General features: G+C 36.2%; 1 protein-coding gene across 1 annotated transcript in view; it reads left to right on the top strand.

The window, feature by feature from the left end:
• Positions 1 to 21,575, top strand: part of LOC111050083 (triple functional domain protein) — a 463,117-nt gene that overhangs the window by 139,000 nt on the left and 302,542 nt on the right. The window contains 2 exon segments of the mRNA XM_039431097.1: positions 14,669 to 14,861; positions 21,275 to 21,388. Coding sequence (XP_039287031.1) covers positions 14,669 to 14,861; positions 21,275 to 21,388 — 307 coding nt within the window.

Genomic DNA, 21,575 nt, shown 5'->3' with positions numbered 1-21,575 from the left:
CTTGTAAATAACACTTACACTGATCATTCAACCAATGCTGAGAGTTTGAAGTGAATCCCACTTTGTTCGTCCTCCGGAGACTAATTAATCAGCTGATTAATTGCGCGCGCACGCCGTCTCTGCCTCTCTCTACTCCACAGCTTGCGCCTCTTATAAATTTGCTCCAAACAAACTCTCAAGTATTTTGCGGTCGGTGTCAATTCCTCGGCTCTCAAACTCTCACTCTTTCTTTATCACTTACTCCCTCTCCCTCGTACACTCTGACACACATCCCTCTTTCTGTCCAGCAATTTCTCTCGTTTCCCCTCACTCATTAATTTTCTACATTTTTCCTCACTTTTTCACTTATTTTCTCTTTTTCAATCTCTCTCTCGTTCGCTTTCTTTCACCTCTCTCACTTTTTCACTCAATCTTTCTCCATCACACTTTCTCACTCTCAATATTTTGTTTTTGTTTTATTCCCTCATTATCCCCCCCTACTCACCTCTCGTTCTCATCTCTACTCATCTCTTCTATTTCTCTCGTTCACACTTTTCTAATCATTGCTCAATCATTCTCTCACAATGTTCCCCTTTTTATCTTCTTCCTCTCTTATTTTCCTTCCTCTTTCTAGTTTCAGCTCTGCAATAGCTGGCTGCATAACAGAGGAGACTTGTTCCTGCCCTCTAATTAGTCGTGCCTACTTTCACGCTGGACCTCTTGACACGGCAACCATTTTCAATTAGATTAAATTTGATTGTGCCTATGTGTTATGTGGTGTGATTTGAATGACTGAGTTTGTGTTAGGTTGGTTCAGTTCGTTCACCAGTTTGTTGTCAATTAATTTCTAGTGTAATTTTAATTATTGTCTTAGCTATTGACTGGTGATTGGGTTTGTACATTGTTCACTGGTTTGGTTTATTATTTATTTTTTACATTTAACGATACACACAATAAATACATAATTAGAAAAGGATCATCAGGCCTAACCCAAAACTGTTCCCTTTCTGAATTTTGATAGTAGTAAGCCAATGTCTAAAAGGTGGGTATTATGAATTGAACAATCGTAGCATAATGTTCATTCGTATCTTTTACGAAAACTGGAATACGATTTGAAAACCAATCCGTTGTGTTGAGAGAAATACTGGTTATGAATATTGATTTCATAAAATTGGAATCAAACTCTGTGAAAAATATTCCACACGCGTTCAACAATAAACAGAAGAACCTAATAATTCGCAGACAACAATTGCGATACTGATGTTTACCACAAACTGTGAGCATTTATTGAATGGGATGCATTAATGTTATTTGAAAGGAAAGGTGACGGTTCCAGGAAAAGCTTAGCTTGGGGGAAAATCAATTCAGAACAAATGAATTTTCAACCAGGATGTTTGACCTCATTTTTTGTAGTCAAACAAGTAGGATCAGGGAAAACCAACAGCGTGGATAAAATATTGGTTCAATGTGAAGTTGAATGCTGCAATCTATTGGTGAATCGGGATCTGAATGTGATCTGAATAGATTAATAAAGTGAACATCTGAATCAAAGTAGTCTGTGTATTAGAGAAAGAGGTATTGAGGGGGTTGATATGTTGAAATTTGGGAGTGAGATAGAGAGAAAGAATAGAATGGAATTCCTTTTTTCTGTGAATTGAGCGAGAGAAAGATTGATATGGACCTCTTTGAAAGAAAGATTGATTGATTGATTTGCTGCCTTTTTCCAAAAACTAGGAGGGCAAAGTTAGGGCGCAGCCGGCCTGATCTTATATTTAAACCCTCCTTACAATTCTAAGTTACAACTAGAACCAAACATCATCAAAAAAAGAAGAAAAGGAAAAACTCTTTGGAAAAATAGGAAAACTCATAGAAAATGAGAAAAAACTGAGATTTATTTCGAATCTGAGTTCAGTAAAAGGAGATTATTCAATAAGAATGAAGAGTATTGAGTACTTTATTTATGTAGATTACAATATATACTGGCTTATACACTTATATACAATAGCTTACAATACAGCAAAATTATAGATGAATTTACATAATATAGACTAAGAAAATAATTATTGAAAGTATATGATATGAAAAAGTAATTTGTAATATAATAACTATAGATAATTATATTGTTATGCATCTACATAAATTGGCGGAGCTTTGGACATATCAATGTCCATTCTTTGGGAAGAATATTAAAATATCCTCCCCACTAACTCTCTACCAAAACGTTAATTTCGTTATTTAAACTAAGGATTTATTTATTAATGGAATATTGTAAATCGATTCAAGGTCAATATTGTTTATAAGACGAGAATATCCAATTATAATGGGTTGTGTTTTGATGGGATTAAGCTTAAGGCCATTTTTCTTTGTCCATTCCACTATCGAATTGATATCCTGATTCATTATTCCAACTGTTTCATTAATTTTTGTTATGGGACAGCTTAAATAGATTTGAAGGTCGTCTGCATAAGTATGGAAACTGGAGAATTTGATAATGGAAGAAGGTCATTAGCATACAAAGTGAAGAGGAGAGGGCCTAAAATTGAACCTTGTGGTACTCCATGCATAACGTTTTTCCAAGTTGACTTTTTGTCACCGACAGATACACATTGTTTCCTACCTAATAGATAGGATTTAAACCAAACTAACGAGTTGTGACTGAAACCAAGAATAGCCAACTTATTCAGAAGGACTGTATGATCAACAGTATCGAATGCTTTAGAAAAATCAAATAGGGTGAGGATGGTGCATTTTCTTTGGTCCATAGCTAACCTTATATCATCAGTGACACGAAGCAGAGCTGTCTCAGTTGAATGGAATTTTCTAAAGCCTGATTGAAAGTTATGAAGCTTACTATTGTTGTCTAGAAATTTTACAACTTGAGCATGAATGAGTCTTTCTAGCACTTTGGACAATGCAGGTAAAATACTGATTGGTCTAAAATCCTCAACTTTATTGGGTGATGGAACTTTATTTAGAGGGCGAACCAGAGCAAACTTCCAGTTTTCAGGGAAAATGCCTTCTTCAAGTGACTTGTTGAAAATGTATGTAATGGTTGGTAAAACAGCAAATAACATCTTCTTGATAAATTTAATAGGAATTTTGTCTACACCCATAGCATTACTATGAATACGTTGAATTGCTCTGAAAGTGTCTTCTTCTGAGATTGGATGGAAATGAAATTGATCAGTGATCGGTAAATCTAAGTTTGTAACCTGCTCTTCAAGATCATCAATGTGATTAGCAATGACAACTTCGTCGCGTTGGTTAGAGTGTGAAACGAAATGGTCATTTATATTATTCAATGGTAAGTCAATTTGTGGATTCGATTTCTCTTTGCCAAGCCCGAATTCTTTTATTCCCTGCCAAAGTGATTTAGAGTCTTGTCTATTGTTTGTCATAAATGAATTCAAGTACCTAATCTTTGAGTTCCGTAATTCCTGTTTAACCCTATTTCTAAGGCTCCTATACTCTATCAAACTGTCCAAGTCAAATGTCTTTTTAAATTTTCTATGTGCTTTGTCTCTACGTCCCATCATCTAAGTATGTCTTCAGTCATCCACGGTACTCGTCGTTTTCTATTAATCCTCCTTGTCACATAAGGTGCATGTTTGTCATACAAAGTCAAAGTCCAATTCTCGAAAGTCTTGACCATGTCATCAACTGAGGGTAATGCTTCAATTTGATGCCATGGAGTCTGAGCCACATCAGTCAGGAAGGCGGCTTCATCAAAGTTTTTGAAGTCTCTATAAGTGATAATTTTCTGTTCTGGCTTGGGTATCTTATGGGAAAGTACACAGTAGATCAAATCATGTCTAGAAATAGCTGGGACTGAGATTTGGCCTGCTTGAACAACCTCATTGGGATCACTAACAATGAGAAGGTCAATGAGTGTGTCTGATTCATTAGTATGATGAGTTGGATCGAGAGGTAAAATAGTCATGTTTAGGCATTGGAAAATTGTAGTCAGTTGAAAGTAGTCAAAGTTACGATTTGTCATGTTCAAGTCGGTGTTCATATCCCCCATAACTAGTATACGGTTATAACAAGGCATAAGAGAAAGCAAGGCACTTTCGAAATCTGTGAAATGACCTATTTTTGGTGGGCGATAACAGATACCAACGAGTAATTTATCAGTACTAGATAAGGATAATTCAAGTAGCATAAACTCTGGTCTGGAACAATACTCTTGTTTAGATGTGATTAAAACTTTTGTTTTGATACCTTCTTTCACATAAATTGCTACACCCCCACAAGCTTTATTTAATCTATCATTCCGGAAAAGATTATATCCAGGCAATGCAACAAAATTTGATGAAATACTAGGCTTCAAAAATGATTCGGAAATTCCGATTATATTGAAGTCCTGAAAACGGAAGATTGCTCTGAGTTCATCAATGTGGCAACTGAGGGATTGTACGTTAAGGTGAGCAGCCTTGAAAAGTTTTTTGAAAGAGTGGAGCTTATTTGCTAGAAACATACCTGCGTCATTATTACTATTATTGAAATAATCATACCTACTTGAGGGCGAGCGAGCTGACGTGTCAGTGAGAGGCATCATGGAAGCAGCAGACCAATCGTGAACCGACCTCAGAACAACACATGACGGGGAAAATGGGGATGAAACTGATAAAACTTAACCTAAATGAAAAAGTCTCTTGATTCGAGTGCATTCAGCATGCCTTGACAGTTCGGCTCCCTTCACTATTTAAAGCACTAGTTCAAAACAAAATTCACTAAACACAATAAGATGTAGATGTGTGGAGTTCCGGTGATGAATAATCCTAATGGTGAATAAGACGAAGATTGAGGAAGAACTGGTAGTGGGAGATCTGGTCCAAGTGGAGATAGAGCGAGTAGGTATCCAGTAGTGGAAGAATCGGGTCCAAGTGGAGGTAAGCGAGAAGGAATCCAGTAGTGGAAGATCGAGTCCAAGTGGAGACAGAGAGAGATGGAATCCAGTGGTGGAAAATCGAGTCCAAGTGGAGATAGAGAGAGATGGAATCCAGTAGTGGAAGATCGTGTTCATGGTGGAGATAGAGCGAAATGGGATCCAGTAAAAACTGAAAAAGAGAAGAAAAAGCCAGCAGAAAAACGAAAAATCTTTGAAGATAGTTATCAATTGAGAAAAGATACATAATACAACTCGCACCTTGGGAGGAAGACTGCTCCAACTCGAAAATTGTCAATTTTGATCTTGTGTATTTTAGTTGGTTTCTATGCACTTTATTCGGTGGAAGACTGTTCCAAGTCAAAACTCGTTCCAATTATTCTATAATATATCACAGAATGTTCAGTATTCCTATTTTGAACACCAATGCAATCATTTACAGGAAGACTAAGCCATATTATGAATGAAAACATAAATACAGGCCACTTTTAAGAAGTAATAAGTGAACTAAAACAGTTGGAATCAGAGAATTGAGCAGAAAATTCTAAGAGCAGAAAATCAAGTTTGAATACCTATGAAAATTTTAAAACTGCTCTCCTGAATAAACGACTTTTTTGAGTTGGAACAGTCTTTCTCCCGAGGCACGAACTGATAATGAATAATATCCCCATAAAATTGAAGAGGAATAGTATGATTCAATGTGGGAAAGAATCGAATATTATATGGATAAATATATGGATATTATAATATAATATATGGATACTAGTAGAAGGTAATCAGATAGAAAGAGAAAAGGTAGGAAGATAAATAGATATAGAAGAGAAATAAACATTTGAACATGCTGGATAGCTAGTGAAAAAATCACAGGGAAAATAATGATAACAATGGGAAGAAAAGAAGAGAAAGAAGGAATGTGCACAAATTGAGAAGAACTTATGAAACTGAACTATAGAATAAGAAATAGAACATCGTATTGTGATCTTGAATTAATCAAGGAGAGAAGAAGAAGAAGAAAAGAAGAAGAAAGAAGAAGAAGAAGAGAAGAAGAAGAAGAAGAAAAGAAGAAGAAGAAGAAGACGAAGAAGAAGAAGAGAAGAAGAAGAGAAGAAGAAGAAGAAAGAAGAAGAAGAAGAATAGAAAAGAATAATAATCATCATCGCAAACAACAATATTCAAGTAATCATTACAAATATAAGATCAAGAAGAGAAATTAGAAAGAAAAATAAGAAGTAGAGGAGACGATGGAGAAAGTGCTAGATTATTTTAGATGAGTTTTAAATAGGATTGAACGGTGAAGTGTGAAAAATATTATATAGTATTAGAAGTATAATTAACTATTGGGAGTTGCAATAACAATAAAAGTAGTAAATTGAGAACTGTATATTTTAGTGATGAATGTCTAAGATAACATTAAATGAAACACAGCCCCTATATAAGCATATGAACAGACTACCCACCCCTCCGTTCTATCAATAATTCTTCACACATTTGCTTCTATTGCTCGAGCTGTGGCAACAGTAGGAGATATCATTATGTACACCTAATATAGAAGAGATTACTATCTTTACCTATAGATTACATCCATATCTATAACGTATGTTAATCATCCAATTTATTTGAAATTCAGCATTTCGAAAATTATTAATTATGGAAATAATTTTGGTAAGAGATGTAATAATTATTAGTAAGAATAGAGATAATGATTCTCTAAGTACCCTCTGGAGTATAGTAGTTGATGCATTGAACGTAGTTTTGGGAATTAATATCAAGATAAATTATTAATCAGTATTAACAAATGTGGATCTCCTTAGTTTGAAATAATTGTCTCATACATAATCATAAATAGCAGTGGAAAGATTCATTTATAGAACAGAAAGCCAGCTCATGAAAAATGTCAAGGTATATCTATTGTGAAATGTTTTAATACAAATTTCCTATTTTTGTAGTGAAGGGCACCTTAGTAATCGAATCCTGAAATGATTTAATTTACCTTTATTTTTTGAAGGTCGGTCATCCTCTCGACTGTGTGGACCCTCTTGGATCCTCCCTCGCCGATAGAGATCTTGATCCTCCCGTCCGATGACCAAACATTCCTATGCCCATGACGGTCGGCCGCAGCGTCGAGGATCTTGAGGCGCTCCGCGGTCAGATCCTCGCGAATGGTGACGCCGGAACCCTTCAGCTTCCTCTTAGCGTCGAAGATCATCTTCCTGGTCCGGTAGCTGCAGAGTCGAACTATGATGGGTCGGTCCTTGGGTTTAGCTTGCCCTTGTTGAGGTGGTTGACGCCTTCCAACGCGATGCGAGCGGTTGACATCAGCCAAAGTCACGGGCACGTTCAGCTTCTTGTTAAAGACATCGAGCGCCAGCAGGTCCGTGTCTTCTTTGTCACTCTCCGGGATCCCAAAAATACGTATAGAATGTCGGCGCCCATATTGCTCGAGGTCGTCGACCTTCAGGTGACAAGACACCTCCAGCTCACGAATTCTATCGTGCAGCTGTTTGTTCTCCTCCTTCAATGCCTGAAGTTCCTCGAAAATAGATTTCACAGCCATTGATACAGCACTGTGGACAGACTCTTCGATTTGCTGTCGAATAATGAGGAGGGTCTCTTCGGACAATGCTCCAGAAATAGCTGGCTTCGGAGCATTGACCTCATTCTTCGGTGTGCCTCTATTCGGTCGAACCATCGTGTACCGTTAGGTGGATTTACACTTTTATAGGCGAGAAGGTGAACTGAAGATTTAGGAATGTTTTTTCAAGATAAATAAAAAGAGTGTGAGTTAATCAAAAAATATAATTTCACTATTGAATTAAGCTCGAGAAACTGAATAACTAGATGTATAATTTGAAGTGAATTGAACTGTATAACCCTACGAAATATCTGTTAGAAGACGGAGCCGAACTGACACACGTTTACTCACTCGACATAACCCAGAGAGAGAGAAAGAGTAAGAGAGAAAGAGTGAGTGAGTGAGTGAAGGGGTCGGGGGTAGAATAGGAGTAAGTAAACACACATTTTGAACGTTTTTTGATAGATTCTATTGGTGTATTCACTGCTGGTGGATTGAAAATATGACTGAAAAGCAATTCAAACAAGCAGCCAAGTTTGATATTTTATATACGCATTCCCTCTGGAGCCCTACAAAGCAAATAGGCCTGACAATCCAAACCGGGGAGGCACGAAATAGCTTCTCCTCTCTCCCAAGGGTCCTCATCTTCTCTCACTTTGTCTCATGCCAAAACTAATTCCGTCTCAACTTATTTCAGAGGCCCAATCTATCTTGTTGCTTATCTAGGGCTCAAGCCTGCTCTAAAACACCCATCCACCCCGTTTCAAAAGCCTCGTAGCTTTTTATCTTGTATGAAAATCCTTGCCACCAACTTTTAAGGATAACCACCCATTTCCGCAGCACCATTCACACGCACTTCGGCTTCTTATAACACTTTTAGGACGGTATCTTCTAAAAGCTACAGTGAGAATTATGTTGACCTTTCGGCTTTGGTTGAATGTGGTGCATTGAGAGAAAATATAGAGAGAAAGAAATCATTCATTAGTAATTCATTACCCTTTCATTAGCAATGCTGACAGTTTTGAGTGAAGACTTTCATATCGAGATCTCTATGAGATTGAGAAGTAAAGGTGAAACAAGGTTTCATCTATCTATAATACTAAAAAAGGAAATAATTCGCTTATTCACGTACGGGATAGGAAATTCACGAATGACGCATCATCTAGTCTAAACTACTGGACTAATTAACTTGAAATTTTTTTGTAGATTCTCAATTTACCAAGGAGGGTTTCTCTTTCAAGGAGGGAGCCTTTCTTTAATTCTTCAAGATTCAATTACGTCAAGTATTTAATTGGACCCTTGCGTAGCACGGGTTACCTGCTAGTTATAAATAACACCAATTCTTCAACTAGACTAAAATGATGTGTCTTCTATAGTGAGGTCCACGCTATAATGGCAGTGAAGAAAGATAGCAGAACAACGTTGCCGATCCTCTGTCTTGACAATGCCTTCTATAGACGGTAGCTGATACAGATTTATTAATGTAATATCAACTGTTCATTCTCGTTTAAAATAATCAATTATATTTTATTAAGCAAGAAATTATATTTTTCAATTATTTCATAATGAATTTTCATAATTAAGATGAAATATTTTGTTAATTCTACATTGTTAAAAGACGATCTGGCAACTGAGCAAAGCGAGAAAGATATAGCGCTATCCGCTTTGTTGAATGATAGACAAGGATAGCTTTACCATTGATAATTAAACACTGCCATTATAACGTGGACCTCACTATAATATTATTTTTCTTATTGAAAAAAAAATCAATTCTGAAGTCCACAACATCCACAGATCTCTAGACGTGTAGTCTTGTTGGCTCCTCTGGCAACCAGTATTTTTCTGTCATTTTTTTAGAAATAGCTCCCAATAAATCATATTTGCAGGGCTCTCAACATGAAAATTCGCAATGAATAAGGTAGAAGCCCACCTTTCTTCTCCAGTTTTCCACTTGGAAAGCTGTACTACCACAGCCTCCATTATTTGCCATCGCTCTCAGACTTCCTTCTTCCTTATAACTTCCTCTCACTCATTATCTTTCTCTTACTTTATTCCAATCTCTTTGCTCACCTTCTTTCTCGATATCATTATCACGTTCTTTCTTAGAATATAATTTACTCAACTTTCCTTCCTTATTACACACTCAATTATTTTCCCTCATATATCAATACAATTCTCCATTATTTATGAAAAATCTTTCTCTTACTTCCTTTCTCTCTGTCCTCATCTCTCTCCTCTCTTTGTCTGTCTCTCGCTCTCTTTCTTTATCCTTTCTCTGCTGTGCTCAATAGCAGATAAAAGCATTTCGATTGTAAACCATCATCTTATCCAATAGTAGTAACATATAAATGCGACAACAGCATGGTTTAATCCTGGTTCAAGTTGAACTGCTATTTACAATACTGACTTTATCCTAATCTGCCAATGGAGATCAACGATCTTGGATCAGCTGATCATACCAACTTGCACACTTACCTATAATAGCACAATGATGATATAGAAATCCTTGCTGGATGTAACCAAGTATAATATTATTATCTCACTCTCACTACCTCAGCTTCTATTTTGTGTATCACAATCTTCCTTTCTCTTCTTCTTTCTATCTCTCAATCTATTCTATATCTCTCACACTACCTGCCTCAACCCTCTCTCGCCGTACAGCTTTAGTATCTGCTGCATGGCTCACAGGGTGTGAGCTTATATGAATGTGCGGAGCGTCCTGAAACTTATCTCGGTCTGACAGCAAGCAGCTCTAGTGAAATTCACTTCACATTGTCAGCATTCCCTATGAATGAACACCAATGGTCCCCATTCAACCAATGCTGACAGTATTATTCTAGCTCCATGGATCCGCCAAACTTGGAGGCGGCACACACGAGCACATGTGCGTGCGTGCGTGTGAGATCACGTATATCTGTCAGTATTAGTTGAATGGGTGGCATTGGTGTTCATTCATAGGGAATGCTGACAGTTTGAAGTGAACGTCACTATAGAGGCGACCAAGATTCCTCCGCATGGAAGAGGTTTTCTAATATCGTGTCGGCGCAGATAGGACCAGCTATAAGCGACGGTATGCCATGCCTATGCCTCCTTCTCCTTTTCTATAGTGAGATTGACTTTAAACGGTGAGTATTGGTGGAATGGGTAGCGTCGGTGTTATTAATAGGGAATGCTTACAATTTAAAATGAATCGCACCAGAGAAAGAGTATGCTGTATCCCTTTACGTTCTTAAATTGCTGTTCAGTAGGTTGGTATGGATAGGTGACACCTTGCTACTACGTTTAAAGTATCCATGATTTTTCTATTTGTTTTAATAAGTCATAGATTTTTCTATTCATTTTAAATTTCAAATCTTCCTTGTACATTAGATGTCTTAAATCCATTTAACATCCTATTTCATGTAGATATAGTTCATTCATTAATTTTTATATGCACAATCATACAATGATTGGAAAAGAATAATGGGTTCAACGGAAAACTGTTTCAATCCCGACTTTTGATATAATATTTACATGTTATAAAACTCGTCCAGGCTCTATGTGATTGTTTAAATTTTGCAGTTCATATTGTCAACTAGCAACCATGTAAGGAATGGGATCTTGGTATAGGAAAAAAACTCCTGGACCTTGTAAAGCACACAGGAATTGATTTGCCCAACTAACATACTTGGGACACACAATAAGGTTCGGTTGACGTGTGAGGTTCTTTGGACCCTTTGGATCTTTGAATCCGTCCCTTCAAAAAGCATAAACATAAACTAGATAATTGAAACTTTGATGGATTAGAAACTGAATTTGATAAAAATATTGGGTTCAATAATCATAGAAAACTTAAAAAATATCATGTTAATTTAAACCACTAAAAGAAACTCAAACGCAATACAACACAAAAACACAGATCTGTGGAACGTTTACGGATCATGTTCACGGTTGTTCTATCTGAATTCTTGACCGATGTCTATTTCAACGTTGTTCCAGAGATCTTATCTTCTACCTAAAAAACATTAATCAGTCAAGATGTGCTAGTACATATTTCAGGATCTTAGTTATAGTCCACTACGCCCTCTAATTGGTTTGATAACAGAACGTCATTCTCAAATTGTATTGGTGGATGGCGATTTCGCTGTAGTAGAGGGATCTACTACGTCACTCAAGTTTGACCAATCATCTGCGAGTACACACCACGCCTATAATGTGCTCTCATTGGATGATACATGTTACACATAGACTTCATTTTGTTGTGCTGACCAATGGGAAGGTATAAAGCTAGTACTGGCTGTTACACATTATTTGTAGAATTAAATCATTCTTCAATTTGATAAATTGACTCATCATAAATTAATTATTGATTTGCGACTGTGGCATGACCTACGACTGGAATTGGTCAAAATAGCAACCAAAAGGACTGTTTTTTAGTTGAATCGTATATAAAACTCAATCTGAATATTGTATGAATAATGATCATGTATTCCTAGTAGTAGTTGTTGGTAGTAATCGAGTCCTCTATTCAAACGCTTACAGAGTCTATGTTTTTAATAGTCTTCGTTTATGAATACGGTATTGCTTTTTTTGTATACTCTCAGCTCATCTTGAGAGCGATGAATATTAATGTAGGGGAGGAGGGAAATTCACTAACTCAATCTATTATATAAAAGCGAAATGGCACTCACTCACTGACTGACTGACTCACTCACTCATTCGCAGAACTAAAAATCTACCGGACCATCAAATTTGGTAGGTATGTTCAGTTGGCCCTTTAGAGGCGCCCTAAGAAATCTTTTGGCGATATTTCAACTCTAAGGGTGGTTTTCAAGGGTTTAAAGTTCGTCTTTTAGCATGTATATTCTTCTTATTCCAATATCTTAAAATTATAATTGAAAAGATGTCCATACCATTATGTTAATATAGAACTATAATCTAGAGATAGTACCTCTTCGAAACAGTTGTTCCGGTAACTAAATTGAAAATTTTGTCAGGTTGGCATTAAGTTGAGTTGACTTTGTTAGGTTGGCACCAAGTTGAAGATTGGAATGCATTGGGTACTGCTACTTCAATCAGAGCTATTCCTGGGAATATTATACTACTAGCCGTCAGGCTCGCTTCGCTCGCTATATCCGTTCAGCCAGACGTTTAGTCTGGACCCCTGACTGGATCGTCCTAACAATAATTTATGGAAATATATTAAACAAAATTCAGTACGGTACACAGGTTTAGCTTAGGTGGAAGAATTTTGTTCGCCAAAGATACGCCGATATAGTAACAGGTGTTTTTCGAGATCAAATTGACATAATACGTTCAAATTCGGTACAGAGGTTCCGCTGAGGTCTACATGCAGGCGAGCGAAGCGAGCCCGCTGATCTCATTTTTGGACGATCCAGTCGGGGGTCCAGGGGGCGGAGCCCCCTGGCTAGACGGATATGGCGAACGAAGCGAGCCTGACGGCTAGCACACAATGTTTGTTACAGTTTTTATTTTGTTTTCATATTTTTCGCCACACTGCACAGAAAGCAGCTGTTTTCCAGTCCCTACGTAGATCTGAAAGACCTTGTTTGCAGACGACGTCAGAAAAGGGTTTCTTTTCCGGTCTAGCCCAGAAAGTTGTCTCTTTCCAGCCGCTCATGGAAGTAGTTAATAAGTCATCCGCTAGATCGGGCGAGTGTCCACTTTCATCATCAGTGCTGAAGTCGCCATGATTTCAGTTCCAGTTTCGAATCAAACTAATTCGCTTCGCAACTAGTTTTATTCAATTATTTATTGTTGATTAGTGCATTCCGAATTTTCAAAAATGCTTGAAGATGACTGTGGTATTCCAAGTGAAATTTTAAAAGAATCTGAAATCCTGACTGCAAATCTTCTACCACTAAAATCAAGAGATAGGTACGATAGCTTAACGAGTATTCTTTTTTTGTATTCTTTATTTATTTTTGTCAGCAATACCTGTAGTGTGGCGAAAAATATCGTTCGCACGTCGCACCACGGGCAAAAATGTTTTTCCAGCTCTCAATCTTTTCTAGTCCTCGGCCTACGGCCTCGGACTTGAAAACCGATTTCGAGCTGGAAAAATCTCATTTTCTGCTCTAGGTGCGAAATATACTATTTTGTTATTAGTTGTAATGATTCTACCTACTCTTCTAACACTTCCCGAGTATATCAATAGTATTCTGTATTGCATTTGCAAAAGTTGAATACTCCCAACTCACTGAGAAATATAGAATAAATGAGTTTAATCTCTCCAGTTACCATAGTCACGAGTCACGAGTGAGAACATTATCACATGGTGTTTTTCGGCACTGAGTCCCGATTGTCGTTCCTCGTAGCTTGGGAATCAAGGCAGGCATACGCTCGTCCTGTTCTGTCTTCTGGGAGGAAGGAATTCAATTAAGCGCCATCAACCTAGGCGGAGCAGCTGAAGTGAGATTCACTGCACACTGTCACAATTCCTCATTAGTTGACACCTATCCTTCTCATTCACCCAATGCTGATAGTTTGAAGTGATTCTCGTAAGTATTGCCTGCTGATGAGATGACGACAACCGTCGTCTGGTGGAAGGAGGTGTAGAAGAAAAGGAAGTGGAAGAAGAACGGAAAGTAGAAGAAATATTTCTTATATGAGGCGATGGGTCCTGATGGAATAATGACGCATTTCTTGGATGCTGCTATGGTCACATTCACGTTATCAAGTCAGCACCTGATTATAATTGATTTGCAATCCTTGTTTGTCATTAGACAAATCAGATAGTTCTATCTTTCACCAACTCCGTAGCGTACTTGAATAGTTTGCAGGCTATGAATAAATATAATGAACTAACAGAATATTCAATCCCAATTACAAGAATTTATTATTAAATTATGAAAATGTCTATTCTCATAATGAATACAGTATATTTTAAATAAATAAATAAAATCAATTTTTTCCCCATTTTTACAGTATATACAGAGCATGAAATTATCATACTCATGAAATTACCATTCATCATTAGCAACAAGAATAATGATATCATATTAAATATACCCTGATGACTCAAGTCACATTTATCTACTTTCGATTGTAATGGGAACAGAAACTTGGCAACAATGCTGTCCTATCATTTCCACTGACTTTATTACGTGAATCTCACTATGGTATTGTATTACTATTTTGAATACTTTTTTGGTTCATTGAACCAAAATTTATCATCATCATCATGATTGGCTTACATTAAATTTGATATGTTTTGAATGTGTTTCCAGTGAGGAGGTGCGTGAGCTAGGGTTCACGGTGGTGATCGACATGCGTGGCTCGACGTGGTCGACGGTGAAGCCCATCCTGAAAGTGCTGCAGGAGCATTTCCCCGGCTCCGTGCATCAGGCCTACATCATCAAGCCTGACAACTTCTGGCAGAAACAGAGAACGTCGCTAGCCAGTCACAAGTACAAGTTCGAGGTTGGTCTTCTATCTCAAATTTAAAACTTCATCTGTATCTCATTTATTTATACTAGCCTAAAATCAAATTGATGATTTTGAGAGAATCAACAGGATTAAGTGCAAAGGCAAAAAAAAACTTTCTACTCGTGATAGTTTTCAAAGTTTTCCGATTTGTATATCATCAAGCTATCAAAATGAAAAAGTTTTCTCAGGAAAACATTTTTTTCTGATCATTACTTTTTGAGATATGAGCGCCTGAAGTTTGAATTTTTGGGACAGAATATTTCAAATTCGGTAAGAGATAAATCCATGCGATTTAGAGGTTTTTTTTTAAACCAAAAATAACTTTTAGTTTAGTTATTTTTGGTAAATTGAATAACTTTTTCAAAAATTGATATTTTCAGAAAATTTTTGTTTTACAATATCAACAATACCATGAAGAATCCATCCTCTAAATCTCATGGATTTGTATCTTACCGAATTTGAAGTGTTCTGTCCCAAAATTCAAACTTCAGGCGCTCTTATCTCAAAAAGTAATGATCGAAAAAAAAATGTTTTCCTGAGAAAACTTTTTCATTTTGATAGCTTGATGATATACAAATCGGAAAACTTTGAAAACTATCACGAGTAGAAAGTTTATTTTTAGCCTTTGCACAGCCTCAACCCAAAACTGTTTCTCTAGTTTACCTAGTAGTCCTCGTACAAGAACGATGTTGGTGTCTATTCTAAATTAAAAATGTCATCGATATCATATCATTTTTTTTTATTGCGGATGATGCCTACACGAGCTTTTTGCTTGTGAGTGAGTAACTGGAAGTGCGAGGGTGAGTTATGAGATAATCAAACGTCCATGCCTAATCGATGGGAATCGGCGGGACTCGAACCCGCGACCAGGTAGCACAACAGCACAAGTAGACTGAGGGGTGTATTTGTATATCTAAATACATAATAAAATCAATGATTTGGAGAGAACTGACAGGATTAATCCATAACTGTTTCTCTCTCCAATTTTGATACAGTCTAAAAGAGGTTGGTTATTCTGGAGGAAGAATTTTATTTGTTTCAAATTCTGGTTTTCAGCAGCATTCAATCGATGGTTCACAGCATCAGACATCAAATTATCAAAATATCAACACTGTAAGGTGATTTTTGAACAGTCGTTGCAATCCCAAATCGAACAGAGCGCCGTCCTCTTGGTTCCATCCTTGAAAGAGTGGCTGCTTAAACCTAAAATGTAGTTATGAAGTATAAAAGTACAACCTGGTTGTTTGGAAACCAAATAAATAGGAAGAAATAATGTATTTTTCATTTGGAAAACAAATAGAATTGGAGGACTTTTCAATGCAAATGGATATTCATCTGCATAACTTATGAAATAAATACTTGATCTCAACTATCTACAGTTTTATTGCAAAATATTACAGATTATGTTTGAGAAGAATGTACAAACATAGAGGAGATTGGGAAGCTGTGATCCAACTTCATTTATCCGTGAAAATTCAATTCCATTCTAATCACAACTCTGCTTCTGATCAAAGCCGACTTGTCGTTCAAAGACAGTCATCTTCTATTAATTTCTCAAACATTTCCTACAAAAAATGTATTTCTCTTTAGTTCTTTTTCAATCTCAAACTATCTGAAATGACATCTAGTTTGAAGAAGTTTTCAAACGTTCTCAGCCAAAGAAGATTCATTTTCATTTCAGTTTTCGACCGTTTTCAATTTTCAACTATCTGTGAAATGATATCTAGTTTCAGGAAGTTCTCTTCTAATGGCAGGCGAGCTTTCATTCGAGAATATCCCGTCATGAATTTTACTTGCCAATTCAATCCAACTTTCAGCTGCAGACTTGCGGCCGTGCAATACTTATCGCAAGTTGGAAAGTTGTTAGCGCCCCTTTCTAATTGGAACTGGCAAAGTTGAACTTGCATCTCCAATTTGCAAACTTTGTTAAGACCGGCGTTTCCTAGTTGAGATGCTGTGCTTGTGCCACGTGGTCGTATCTTGTTACGTAATTAGTACGCTCCAACATACTGGTTTGTTTCTGCATTAGTGAATAGCTAACTTGTATCCTAGTATCTACCGGAAGAATACTTGTCATTAGGTAATTTGTAGAATCCAATAATGTTGCAACATGTTTTCAATAAGAGGAGTGTTTAAGTAACAATGAATTCACTATCCTGACACAGTGTTTGATGAGATCTAATGATTTTTAGTTTATTTGTGAATCATTTATTCAAATAACATCATGGTTGTTAAAACTTGTTTGTGTTATTTCTTAATAAGTCATTTACATGAAGTTGACTATATCTTTGTGGTTCCATTATGAATCCAGTAAAATAAATTCAGTGAAAGAATTTGTGTACTGTACTGTAACGAAATCATTTATGTAAGCATGAAAAAACTGAAGTTCTGATTATGAGTAATGAACTATTTTTCTATCTTCTTTGACGTTAGCTATTAACTGATAGCTGAAGAGAAGTAGAACATAGAAATAATGTTTTATTTTTACTACTATTTATTACTCACTGTCAACACACAAGGAATCTTATGTTGGCAGTGTCGAATATTACATTGATAATAATTGTTCTGCAAGTTACAATCAATGTCTATTTGTAGCTAATTATATATTGCATACTCTAAAGATTGTATTGTATAAGTATTTGTATGTGATATTTGGCTATAAAATTCAATTCAATTAAAAAAAAATCAATTTTGTGAAGAAGTACAAGAGTCTATCTTAATAGTGAGGCCTGTTGCTTGGCGAAGTAACAATAGTTAAGAACGAAAACAGTTGATTTTTGGCTTCTCCTGCGACTGAAATGTAATATTCTGCAGAGAAGCGTACAAACTGTTACACATTATCGAATCCCTTATTAAGTTATCAACTGTGTCATTGTTCTCGAGTTGATTACATTGTTTGGAAGTTTATAGCGTGTAGGTTTGTTGCTTATCAGGCCATGATATTATCTTTCCTGGCTTATATCCCGCACAACCCAATGTTTTATAACGATGTACATCTTTTATATGGTGTAATATAGACTGAAATATACGGTAGTATGTTGAATTTGGCGTTAAGCCAGGGGCGAAGATTGTAGTTTCAGGGTGATATTTTTTTTTTTAAGTGTAACTACTGACGACATTGACGAATTGTTATTGCTTTTGTGCACTGCTAACCCCTCTTCCAACCTCCAACCCCCACCTACTGTGCCTTATTGCAAAGACTTTGTTGTGTCACCTACTGAATTTTAGGACAATGTGGCACAGCTTATTGTCTACACAGCAGCTGTATCTCACATACTTGAAAAGGTAGACTCGATAATAAATAATATTCGCTCGTTTTCCCTAGAAACTGGGGTGATTTCTAGAAATCGATGTTCTCTCTTAGTTGAATTTTGTGTCACAAGGAAGATCATTATGTTTTGTATCTTCATTTTAGCGCGGTTCTGTTCCATAAAATTGAGAATAGGTAGCAAGAGGTGAATGATTGAACAAGGATTAGAAAATTTGCAAGTTTATTTTTGTTTATTTCTATTGATTGATTCTTTATCACGAATGACAATGTTTTGCCGGGTCTTGCAAAACCCATCGCATACTGAAGCAGTGAAGTTGAGTGCCAAGTTGGGCAGTCAGATAGAGCACGAACATTCGAGAGAGAACGAAAGAGAGAGAGAGAGAGAGAGAGAGATTGTGTGAGAGAGAGTGATTGAGATGTCGGTGTTTTAAATGCAAAGTCCTCCCATCCATAGGTTGGGTACCTAGTTTTGCTGAAAAGCACCTATCTATTCCTACCATCTTTGGCCACTATACTGTAGATGTGTACTGCAGATATATACTGCCAAATTATACTGCTGCAGTATGGCTGAAAGATGGTTATGAGTCAGTTTTCAAAGGTGTCAAAAGGCGACTGACCTAGAGTGAAATTCAGTTTAAACTGTCAGCATTGGTTTGATGCTATTTTCAAGGTACTATGCTGACACCTTATAGTTTGACCTGAATCGCACTATGGTTTGATGAGTCAGCATTGATTAGATGGGAAGAATTGGTGATATTTACAAGGATTGCTGACAGTTTGATGTGAATTGCGCCAGTTTAATGATTGCCCTCTGGAGATAAGACCTGCTGATAAGGGTGGGTTTGGCGTTTGGCTCGTCTCCATCCCCTGCAGAAGGGTTGAAGTTGATTTTTATTTATTGGAAAAGTTCAGGGATGTTTAACTTGGGCGTTAACTGCAAGAAAGTTTGTCGATTTGGAAACATTTTGACAATATTATCGATTAGCAGCTTATCAAAGTTTAATGGTTTTTTGTTTGATGGGTGATGTTTTTTCCTACATGATTTCCATTATATTTACTATTTTTCATCAAAGTTCGATTCTAGAAAAGATTGAAGATACATTGATTATAATTGGACTCTGTCAATTTTCATTAAAAATACTAATTTAACATTTTTAATTTTTCACATTATAAGGTCCATATCATTCATATTTCAACTCAAGATTATATATAATTTTGGTGAGACTTCAAATTCTATCAGAACTATTAGATGATTTGTTTGTATGAAATTCTATTCACTGTGCAACCAACTATTATAATCGTGATATTCACTTTAAACTGAATAAATAAATTGTTAGCATATCTTATAGATTCCCATTCGATCAAACCTGACAGTGTAAAATGGATCTCATTTTACCCTGAAAGATGGTTAAGAGACAGTTTTCAAAGGTATCAAAAGGCGACTGACCTACAGTGAAATTCAGTTTAAACTGTCAACATTGGTTTGATGCTATTTACAAGGTACTATGCTGACACCTTATAGTTTGTAGTTATAGTACAGCAGTACAGCTGCAGTACTATAGTACAGCAGTTTCTTCACTTACATTCTTCTTGCAGAATTACACCTCACCCCATGCTCTATAATGCTCCGTCCACCACAAACATTCATACTTTTTAAAGCTTCTTAACGGTCCGAAATATTTCCATTCTAATCGCCAGTTGCGAAACAGAGATAGAAACACAACAGAGAAGTGGCGTTTCGTTGTTTCACTATAAACTGTGAGAAAAAAGGCGAGTCGTCGTCGTAATAAGAAGATTCACAACGAAAGTAACTGCCGCCTGCTAAGATTAATAATTTCGTGTATTTTTCTCTCTTCCGAGTTCTAATGACGTCACAGAATGGCGAGTGAGACAGAAGATGATGAAATGGAGAGGAAAGTGGAAGATGGAATTCATTTTACTTTGAAGTGGAGGAACAACGGTGGACGTAATGATAAGAGAAAAGTATAGTGAGATTCACTTTGAACTGTCAGCATTTTTATAAATAACATCTATGCTTCCCATTTAACCTTCACTGGCAGCGGGCAGCTAGTGAAGAAATGGACAGTAAAAAGCATCTAGCCCTCCTCATCAAAATGTGCAGCGCTGCTGTCTGTTGTTTTGTTTTCTAGTGAAAATTAATTTTCCCTCCTTTGGAAAATGAAATGGGAAAGCTTTGTTTATGAATTAAAACGACCGTGTTATTGGTCGTTGGAAAACTGCTCTAATTTTGCTAATTGGTCGGCACGGAAAACGCATTATTCTTATTGAAATTGTATCAGTTGCGTGTTGAAATTGTGTGTTTTGGAGAAAGTTTTTAAGTTGCAACTCAAACAGGGGTCTTAATTGAATGTTCTGTCAAGCTTTTACAAGTTACCTTTAAAGAATATCAACAGAGCATCAACACTACTGATATATATTATTTTATATTATTGACTGGAGGGTAAATTCTCATCCTATTTATTTCGTCCAATCTTATTTACTGTAATAGTAGTTTTTCTTGAATGAAAGTATAATATGAATTTCAAATTGTTACTTACTATTTTGATATTATTTTAATAATGACGCTTATTATTTACGATATTATGGGGATTTACGATGTGTCTATGTCTGATCAATTATTTGATTATTAAGATGTAGATTTAATTTGTTTGTAATTATAGCTCATTTTTTTCCAGAAATCAATTTCTTGAACAATTTAAAAAACAGTAGGCTACTCAAGTAACTCTTTCTAAAAGAAAATTTTCAATCTAGATCTAGAATCAAATATTGTCCGATACATACGTATTTTGTCTCCTACGTTATTTGTTGTAGATATTGACTCCTACATTTAGCCTATTGTCTGTGTCGATACATAGCGGATATTCTGAATACTGAATCTGAACACAGTTTGATATTGAAAAAACAAAAACCAAACATATTATTTGGCGTTCAATAAAGTTATATCCCATTTTTCTGTTGTTAGATAAATAACATTTTCTATAAATAGCCTATTCTTCAAATATGAAATTAAATATTTATTATGTGAAAAATAGTGTATTTGTGGCAATTGCAAACAATTTTCTCCTAATTTATCTGCCTTACATAATTCTAATTGATTTATTTTCTTGTTTTTCAGACAAATATGATAAGTTTAGAAGCACTGCCCAAGATAATAGACACAGGACAACTGACATCTGATCTGGAGGGGACACTACACTACGACCATGCTCAATGGATAGAGATGAGAAAGGTATCCTTTTTATCTATTTGCAAAACAATACAAGTTTTGAAACAACAGTCATGAGTCATGCTAGCCCATTATAATCCTTTCATAAATCTTACTCGGTCTACTACTGTATCTGCAAATTGATTCCCTGTAGCTGTAGCTATAAAATTGTTTGAAGAAAACATGTTAAGGCTGTTCAGTACACTTTTTC

The sequence above is a fragment of the Nilaparvata lugens genome, chromosome 6, assembly GCF_014356525.2.
Source record: "Nilaparvata lugens isolate BPH chromosome 6, ASM1435652v1, whole genome shotgun sequence".
Lineage (NCBI taxonomy): Eukaryota > Metazoa > Arthropoda > Insecta > Hemiptera > Delphacidae > Nilaparvata > Nilaparvata lugens.
Note: the sequence above shows the minus strand (reverse complement) of the source record. Positions and strands in the feature narration are given on the sequence as shown.